This window comes from Alosa alosa, chromosome 9 (assembly GCF_017589495.1).
Source record: "Alosa alosa isolate M-15738 ecotype Scorff River chromosome 9, AALO_Geno_1.1, whole genome shotgun sequence".
Lineage (NCBI taxonomy): Eukaryota > Metazoa > Chordata > Actinopteri > Clupeiformes > Clupeidae > Alosa > Alosa alosa.
This window is the reverse complement of record NC_063197.1, coordinates 33,146,282-33,156,281: the sequence shown is the minus strand read 5'-3', so window position 1 is coordinate 33,156,281 and position 10,000 is coordinate 33,146,282. Positions and strand designations below refer to the sequence as shown.

General features: G+C 40.8%; 1 protein-coding gene across 4 annotated transcripts in view; it reads left to right on the top strand.

Annotated features, from left to right (window-relative positions):
• Nucleotides 1-5,712, top strand: part of LOC125300380 (major facilitator superfamily domain-containing protein 8-like) — a 106,209-nt gene extending 100,497 nt beyond the window's left edge. For 3 of the 4 annotated variants that reach the window (XM_048252277.1, XM_048252276.1, XM_048252279.1), the window contains exons 11-13: nucleotides 1,563-1,692; nucleotides 2,899-3,016; nucleotides 4,606-5,712. In XM_048252277.1, the coding sequence (XP_048108234.1) occupies nucleotides 1,563-1,692; nucleotides 2,899-2,973 (205 nt within the window). In that variant the 3' untranslated portion in view covers nucleotides 2,974-3,016; nucleotides 4,606-5,712. The remainder of the gene's footprint in view (nucleotides 1-1,562; nucleotides 1,693-2,898; nucleotides 3,017-4,605) is intronic. The other variant, XM_048252278.1, reaches the window with a different exon arrangement.
• Nucleotides 5,713-10,000: the final 4,288 nt, after the last annotated feature.

The following is a 10,000-nucleotide window of genomic DNA, read 5'->3' as shown; positions in this document are numbered from 1 at the left end:
CCCCCCTACATACACACAGCACATTATTCTCCAACACACATCCCCAACATGCTTACAGCACACTGCCCCCATACACACAGCACATTGTCTCATGAGGAAGCTTCCCCAACACACATATTGCACACTGCCCTCTCTCCACATACACAGCACACTATCCCATCTCCCCTGTCATCCCCCAAACACACACACCAAGACCCCTGGCAGTTGGGTTAGCCCCTTGAGCCGTGGATCTGCCCAAAGTTTCTTCCTTGGTAAGGGAGTTTTCCTTGCCCCTGTTGCTCTTGGGGTGCTCCTTGTTGGTGCCCCCCCATCCCAATCCTCCCCCACCTTTCTTATGCAGCCCTTGCCACTTAATCTACTAAACCCCTCTTCTACTGCACTGCCCCCCATAAATGCACAAATAGGCTGACACCAGACATAATTTCACTGCATTTCTTACTTCCAGTAACTATATGCATGTGACAAACTTCCTTGTATCCTTGTAATGCCCTGTGAAAAGGACACCATGTAAAAGTAATGGTGTTCACACCATAATGTAATTTGTCTTACCGCTCCTGTCTTTTTGCCGTCCAGCATGGCGCCATCATGTGAGGAAGTCGTGTCTCCAAATATAGAATATACAGCACATACATTCCGCATTCAGAGTTTTTCTATGACTCGGCCATTTTCAGATAGGAATGGTACTTATTCGATTATGCCATATATTCAGTGTGTGTGTGTGTGTGTGTGTGTGTGTGTGTGTGTGTGTGTGTGTGTGTGTGTGTGTGTGTGTGTGTGTGCGCGCGCACGTGTGAGTTTGTGAGCGTGTCTGTGTGTTTGTGTGTGTGTGCGTGTGTGTGTGTGTGAGAGAGTGAGTGTGTGAAGTGTTTACATTTTTCCCTAAGTGTCGTTTATCATTTCTATCACACTCTGAACTCTTTTCAACTAGTCAGCAGTCTGTGATGATTCATGCACTCGGCTCTCTGACAGCTTAGCCACAGAGCGCTGCAGAAGTATTCATGCTCCGAGACGCGTGACGCAGACACACAGCACTTTGTATTCTGCTGAGATCAGGACCCCTTATTTAATGTCACACCTTACAAACTCTTTAATTATCTGTAAGTTTAATAGCACTTTCAGCAAAAGTCCTCCATGAAGTCTCCTGACATCGTCTGAACCCCCTTCTGAAGCCCTCTGTGACCCTCCATCCACAGGGCCTGAGTTAGGAGTTAGGAGTTAGGAGTTAGGAGTTAGGAGTTAGGAGTTAGAGTTGGAGTTTCTGACCCTTACAGTAAAAAGTCCTCCATGACTTAATCACCCAAGGTGTTTTGTAGTCCTCCACCTGAGGCTCTGTGTCTTGAGGGTTTGAGCTCTTCCTTCAGCAGGTATGAATGTTGGAAAAAATGAACGTTCTATAGAATATCTGGGTTCATTGAATTCAACATGGAACTTTAGAACCTTATATTGTTGCGGAACAGAATGTTCAAAACTCACCAGCAGAAGAGTTGACTACATTCACAGTAAACGTGAGTCCTTCATGCAGTGACTCCCCTGACGTCTCCTGTCCCCCTTCTCTCCTCAGGGTTCAGCCAGGGGGTGCGGCGCTCTGTGGGAGGCCTGGCCACCATCCTGGGCCCTCTTTGGGCAGGAGGGCTGACCAACAACTTGTACGTGATGCTGGGCGTGATGATGGCCCTGCTGGTCTTGCTCACAGTAAGTTTGCCCTACTGGCTCATGGGAGCTGGAGTACTACTGTAGCCTCATGGGAGCTGGAGTACTACTGTAGTTGTGATGTTAGATGTTGTCAGTAGTCATTTCTGACAGCCACTGTGTAACCTCTTGGTAATTTATTTAGAATTGCACTTAAATATAACACTCACCATCTTAAGAAATTTGCTTTGAGTGTTCAGAATTGGTACTTACATTGGTACAGAACTCCCAGTACACTTACTAAGTTGTTGATGCTTTGTTTTAATGTGTAGGGACCCTATTGGGGCAGCCGTGGCCTACTGGTTAGCACTTCGGACTTGTAACCGGAGGGTTGCCGGTTCGAGCCCCGACCAGTAGGCACGGCTGAAGTGCCCTTGAGCAAGGCACCTAACCCCTCACTGCTCCCCGAGTGCCGCTGTTGTTGCAGGCAGCTCACTGCGCCGGGATTAGTGTGTGCTTCACCTTACTGTGCATCACTAATGTGTGTGTGTTTCACTAATTCACGGATTGGGATAAATGCAGAGACCAAATTTTTCCTCACGGGATCAAAAGAGTATATACTTATACTCATATTCATACTATTCATACTACTGCAGAAGTGTGGTGCTATTTTGGGCATTATTAGTGATTAAAAAATGGCCGTTTGGATACGTTTGGTGCACTGCCCTTAGCTCTTGCACCGTTAGCCTTTTGGGCAGTAAGCGCTAAAGCCGGTCAAACTCAGTACTTCTTCGATCAACATAATCCAGCTCTCGAGGGGGTGTTCGACTGGTCGTCATGGTGAAAAAGACCCTGGGTTCAAATAACTCTTTAAGTGATGTCTCCCTGAGACTTACAGTAAGTGATGTCTTGCTTCCTGAGACAGAACTGAATCCTGATGTTTTAATGTCTCATTCCCTGAGTCCGGATGTGGTGATGTCTTATTCTCTGAGACTTTGACGATGTCTAGGCCTGATTTGAAGTTGTCTGTTCCAGATCATGATGTTTATTTCCTGTTCCAGATCATGATGTTTATCTTCTGTTCCAGATCATGATGTTTATCTTCTGTTCCAGATCATGATGTTTATTTCCTGTTTCAGATCATGATGTTTATTTCCTGTTTCAGATCATGATGTTTATCTCCTGTTCCAGATCATGATGTTTATTTCCTGTTTCAGATCATGATGTTTATTTCCTGTTTCAGATCATGATGTTTATTTCCTGTTTCAGATCATGATGTTTATCTCCTATGAGAAGCTGGTGGAGCCCCCTGTTGTTGAGCACGCAGACAGCTACGAGGACTGAGCCACTTGCAGAGAACACAGGAAGTGAGTTGAGAACACAGGAAGTGAGTTTGAGTTTGAATCTTAATCAGTAGTTAGATCATTGGATTTGACTTGAGACAAGTCGTCATTTAATGTTTTTATTGTTTTATTAATGTTAAATGTTGTTCTAATTTAGACAATATAATTTTGTCGTTATATCATAACGTGCATCACACGTTACTATATGTTTAAGGCTTGTGCTGCTTTTTGCAGTTGATTTAAAGTCAGAACAAGCCACATTTAATCTCTTAACTCAGGGGTCTCAAACACCCAGCCCGCGGGCCAAATCCGGCCCGCGTCCAGGCCAATTCCGGCCCGCGACGTATGTCAAAATAATAATGTAATCCGGCCCTTGAGGCTATTTTTAATTGCGACAAACAACGATACTGATTAAAGTAGACGATAGATCCAAGTACGGTGACAAATCGCATTTGTACTCTGCTCCACTATGTGCTAGACATCCAGAGCTTGATTCAAACCCAAAATCGCTGCGCAAAGTTTTCAGGAAATACTTGTATTACACGCGAGAAACACAAAGGCGTGCATTTGTAATGGCGATGGAAGCGGCGCGAGCCATAGTTTTGCACAAATTGAAGCAGAAATAGGCGTACACCTAATGTTGAAAAACGTTCACGTGTGATGAAGTCTTAGGTAGGCTATGTTATTCACCTATTTTGATTCTGAAGGAGAATATCCTTTTGGAGATTATGATCGATCGTCTATTGACAGTGATAGTCACAGTCGTCTGTGAATGGAGGTCGTCTTTGCGTGTATCGACGGTGTCCACTAAGCATACCATGCTTATTTAGACCCTCTGCCCAACATAGCTTGGAGGTTGCAGTGGTAATCGTGATGATAGTGTCCGTAATGGGCGTGGTACGAACAGCAGGACTAGTAGAAACAGGGCTCTAAAGAACTACAAAGTCACCCGCAATATGATCACGAACTTCTGGGTACTCAGATTACCCTTGATAGGAACTGATTTGACCAGAATACTTTATTGTAGGCCTTGTGGTTTAGTAATACATCACTAAACCATATACATCTTAGGTGTTGGTATACATCTTACTGTAGGTGTTTTCCTGTTAATTTGTTATGTGGGTAATATGAAAAAAAGGAAAGTAAACCTGCTCAAATATGTTCATCCAGTATTTACTGAAATGTGCATAATTTGAGGTGCTTGCCATCCAGTGATTAGTACATTTACCCCCTTCATAAACTTTTGTTTATACTCAAAGATTTTTACATTTACAGTAGGACTTTATCTCTGACCACTTTCAAGCCATGGCCTTTTGAAATTTTGATATAAAAATCCAATGGTGTTGCTTTCTTAACCCTGACACCTAGTTTGCCAGGTTTAAAAGAATAGAACATTGCATTTTCAGAAATAGCCGGCCCTCCAATCAGATGACGTTGGCAGAAGTGGCCCCCAGCTCATTTGAGTTTGAGACCCCTGTCTTAACTATTTTATTGTTCATCATTATTTGAAGTACCCCGTACGACTAATCATGAACCCTCTTTTCCCTGTCTGTCTCTCTCTCTGTCTCTCTCTCTCTCTCTCTCTCTCTCTCTCTCTCTCTCTCTCTCTCTCTCTCTTTCTCTGGGTATGAAGGTTGTGAGTCTGAGGTCTGTCTGGCTATATGGCCAGCATGTGACGGGCTTCATGGGATGTGTTCTGGTATGTTGACCCAATTGGACCTCTCACACCTCATCACCTGTACCTTACAGAGTCATCCCAGAGGACTTGGCCCCATACACACACACACACACACACAGGTCCAGAACACACTGACCCCATGGCTGGGTCTCTGTTATGTTTCCTGTGGAAATAAATTGGGGTGGCGAGCCAACAAAAGAAAACTCCCAAAGTGTGCCGTCAGTAGAAGCTGGGAGACAGTTATTCAGGCATTGATGTTAGCTGGTCACTGAATGTAATGATCTATGGATCCAGGGAAATGCAACAGTCCTTGAGTGGCTGTTTTAAACATGCAGTACCCCTTGTGGACACAAGAGGGTGCTGACGTCCTTCGTAGAGGCTGTAGGTGACCACCTTTTCTGACCTTTTCTCTGCTGTCTGCCGCTGCTCATCACCTGTCTTCCTGTGTTTCATCAAAGACTGCTGGCTGCTGGCTCTGTTTTGTTTTGTTTAATTGTTTTAACTCACTGCTTATTATTTCAATGTGTCAAAATAACAGATTTGACTATATAGTTATAGTTGAATTGGGAAATATTCTGAGTAAGCAATTTCTGTTGCTTGTTTTTAACAATACTGGAATTACATTTTTTGCTTAAGAGCTTAACCAATTGTTAAATGTTTTGGAATATTTATTTATTTATTTAAAACTCAGTGAGCAACTTAGCAACTGTACAATAGTCAGTGAAAAATGTTGTTTGTTCTAAAAAGCAATATATTAAAAACATATGAAAACATGTTCTTATCTTATAAAATGAAGCACACATTATTAGTGATCCTCCAATTCTCATTTTTATCTGCACTCACAAACAAGGTCATTATTTTCTTGATGCATTCTCTCTAATATATTATATTTTATTTGAAAAAGACAAAACATTTTTGTTGAGGTGGATTTAAAGTGTGAAACATTTATAAACTTTGATTCACTATACAGTAGGTGTAAAAATGCTTCACTAGAGGTTTTTATGCTGCTGGTTAGCCTTGAAGCTTTGGAGCTTAGAAAGAATCCTGCACACTGACCATTCCGCAAGCAATTATTTATTTAGAATACAATTTTTCGGTCTGACCTTCATCAGGTAAATTTATTTGATGAAGGTCTAAGACCGAAACGTTGTATTCTAAATAAATAATTGCTTGCGGAATGGTCAGTGTGCGGGATACTTTCTAAGCTCCTGATCTGCGACCTTTGGTCATATCCAACACACCTGCCTGACAAAAGAGGTGTGCAAAAAGACTATGTTGCATAGTCTTTAAGCTTTGGAAGTGCTGAACAAAGAAAATGTCATGGATTTACATGTTTAGCGTTCAAGTGCTTGTAGCATCTCTGAAATATGAGCTGACTGCATACAATGCGTCAAATCTGAAAATGAATACTTTTGTGCATACATTATCCATACTACTTAATCAGTTACACAGTAACATATCACAAAATACATGCATCTAAAATATACTGCATAATTAATTAGTTTTGATTCTGCAATTCACTGTTGTAAAACGGCGATGACTAACAACAAAAACATTTATTCACTAAATACTCAATATAAGGATGTTTCTATCTCAGTGATTTGCAGATGGAATGATTACAGTTTTGTTATGTAATAATAATTTTTTTTAATGTTTTAATTTTTCTTATTATTTGAATAACATGTTTCCTGGAAAGAGGCATTTTACAGAATGTAAAACCAAATATATTTATTGTTTTGTAAATGCAATAATAAAGAATAACATTTTCTTGTGGTCAAAATAATATATGCAAAGAATTCTGAATTGGTTTGATTTTGAATATTTTAAAATAGTTTTATATTAATAATACATATTAATAATACAGAAATATACATATAAACAATAATAATAATGATGTATAATATTTTAGAATACAATATGATTTATAATATATTATTATTATTATTATTATTACTATTATTATTATGTACAATAATAATAATTATTATAGGCAATATTAAAAAAAATCTTAGAGCCAAGGATTCTATCTGTTAGTTTCACCATACACTTGAAATAGATAATCTTTTTTAAGAGAGAGCTTTTTAACGTATTTTGTGAGTTTTGTTTATTTTTTGATACTGTATAAAATATCAAATGATTCCTATGACACCGTCAGCCGTAATGCTCAGTGAAGAGCTTTGCTTACCTGTTATGTAATGTCAGTCTACCTTTATTGCCAAAATATTATGGGTTTTTAATATGTTGGCAAAACATTAGCATGGTAATTACTAGCCTCACTGTCAACACATGACAAGATTAAATTACAGATTCAGTCTAATTCCTCATGCGCGGTCCAAAGAAATTTCCGGAAAAGTTTGGGGAAATCACTTGAACGATTCTTTCATTCTTCGCAACTTTCTTAAACAACAGGGGGCGCTGTTTGTCTTCATTTCACCGTTAGACCAGCGGAACGTTTTGTTGATTTTCAAAGGATTTGGAACCACCCAGAAGGTGGGGCGCGAGGGGAGCGCATATTTCCGAAGGACGCGCAGTCTACGATATGACGTTTCATCGAGGGCGGGCAATTTTCCGTTGGCCTCTCGATGAACTCGGAAATCTGGACTGGGGGCAGCTGAGGATGGCAGTATGGCACCGGGCCAGTGACGAGCGAATTTGGTAGCATTTTTTAACTGGTCCAGCCCCTTCCTCAGAGCGCAAGTCTGACCGAACAACGACCCAGCGACTGGGGTCAGAAGTTCAAAATACGTCACGTGTCGCCATGGCTGGTTGGTGGATGCTTTCTGAAAAATCAGGTTACGAGACAAATCTCACATTTCCCCGTGTAAAGCTATGATTCGGGGCATGTGAACTCTAGATGAACCCGTGGCTTTTTCCGACGGGGAGGGCGCTGGTAATATTTTTTGGGTTTGTTATGGGGGTAAGAGTTTAATTTTTGCTAGCTCATCTCCCGACAGTGACCGTAGTTTGACCCCATAGAGGGGTAGAAGGGTGCAGTGGGGGGAGGTTGGGAAAAGCTGAGGGCTCGGTGACGCAAATGTTTTTTAACAGTTTGGTGCTTTGCCATTCTCGGGAGTGCCAGTCTGAGTGAGCTCCAGGGAGTGGTGGCCATGTTGTTTTGGTTGACTGCGGTCTTCACGGGAACAGGCAGCGCGACCAACATGTCTGCTAAAGCGCGGCTCGTGCTTAATGCCAAATATTAGCCTAAATGCCTAAAATCGCAAGATATAAAAAATATACTGTATATTAATTTAGCTGTTATCAAAAATATGTTTAAAAGTTTCAGTTTCAATTCAACCAAATCAGATTGGCGCAGGGGCAAAGAGAAGCTTTCCTCTCCATTAAGGCTGTTGTATATCAAATATTGAACATGTATGGTGGTGTTAGACAATTGTCGCAGCCCGGTGGCAAAAAATAGCTGCTTGCTCCATGCTTTAGAAACTTCTAGAGTGTTGCTGGCACCAATATCATGGTTAAATAATTCATTTGTGCCTCCGCTGCGGATGAAGTGTGAAACTTATTGTGACCCTTGAGTGATGTTTTTCTGCGCTGAAAAGTGCTTTGCATGTGTCCGCTAAGAGCTGTCACCCAAGGGGACCAGACCAGCAAGAGAACGCAAGGTGCACTGCACGATGCTCACCTCTCGCGCCTTGTAAAAAGGTCACCTGACAAACACTCTTAACTTTTTTTGAGAGGCTTTGAGTTCAACGTTAAAATATTTGTGTGTTGTTTTTTTTCCCCTTCCACTAAGGTGTGGAGAGCTGTCTAAGCCATTACGCTATGTAACGCATGAATATCAGAGAGCAGACAACTTGCGTGTCTGATCTCACGGTTATGACATATCCGTCAGACAGCTTCACACCTCTCAGATGACCGATCGCTCTCCACTCAGCGTTCTCGTGGAGCACTAGTGGGGCTCGGAGCCCTCGGACTGGAGAAAAACAGAGGCCTGAATTCTTTAAGATAAAAACACTATCAGTGTTACTCGTGCCAAATGCTCCTGTGCCGAAGCCGATTGGGCCGGCGGAATGTAAACCCAGTGAGCTCCCGGACTCATCCACGTAGTTCTGCTTCTGTGCCGAAGCCGATTGGGTCGGCGGGATATGAACCTAGTGAACTCCCAGACTCATCCACGTAGTTCTACTTCTGTTGCCTTTGCAGTGTCTCTAAAGATATTTTCCCCCAAAAGTAACAAGTTGCATGGCAAGCCATGTTTTTGATGAATTAGTCTGCTACATTTAGTATATTTTAAATCCTATACCCATAATGTAAATGCAAAATATTTGTATTTAAAACAATTTATAATATATATGTATTTAATTCAGTGCTGGTTATAATAAATAATTTTATACATACAGTTAAGAACAAAATGATTAATTCCCCTGGCAAATATTGATTTAATGTTGATTTACTCTTTATCAATGTTTGTTCTGACTGAAAATGACACTGCCATAGGCCAAAAGGTTGTAAGACAATGTGGTAGAAACATGGAATCAGAAAAAGAAGCGTTTGCATCTTTTTGAAAATAATTCATGAAAAATGTTGTGTCCAAAATTATTCATACCCTTTGTAAATAATCAATGGAAACATTGTTATTTGCCATCACACCTCTCAAAATGGTTCTTATAGTACCTACCAAGCCTCCATGTCTCCACAGTGATTGTAGACCGCACCTTTTTAGCAGCAATCCGGGTTTTGAGGCAGGAACGATTCCTTGCCATCACTATGGCCTTGTGCTCACTTTTTTATGGATTGAGGTCTGGACTCTGGCTGGGCCACTCTAAAATGTTGATATTGTTTTCTGGCTGGGCCACTGTAACATTTTGATATTGTTCTAAAATGTTCAGATTGTTCTCTGTTCACCATTTATTTCCCACTTTGGCTTGATGTTTCAGATCATTGTCTTGTTTTTCAAAAACATTAATAAGTCATATTATTTAATTGTATATTTCAGGTAATATCAATACAATTGCAGTTTTGCTGTTTTGATTGAATAAAGATAAATCAAATAACAGTAACCCAATTACTGTTGCACTGAAATTACTTGGAAAACAAAATATATAAAAATGATTATGGAAATTCATTGAAATAGAGGATATAGCGTTTTGGAACCAAACTCTTCATACATAATATAAAATGATCTCTCATAGCCAGTACTGAATTTTCATTGTTCTAGACATAATGTGTTAGTATTTTACAAAGTGCTTACAACACCTACACTGTGTTTCTTGTGCATGGTGCAAGGCTAAGGTCCAAGGCAAAGGTTGCCAAAATTGCCCTTTACATTTTTGGAGTAGCAGTAGTCACCAAACATTTGGCAATCTGGATACTGTAGTCACCTTTACAACAAAAT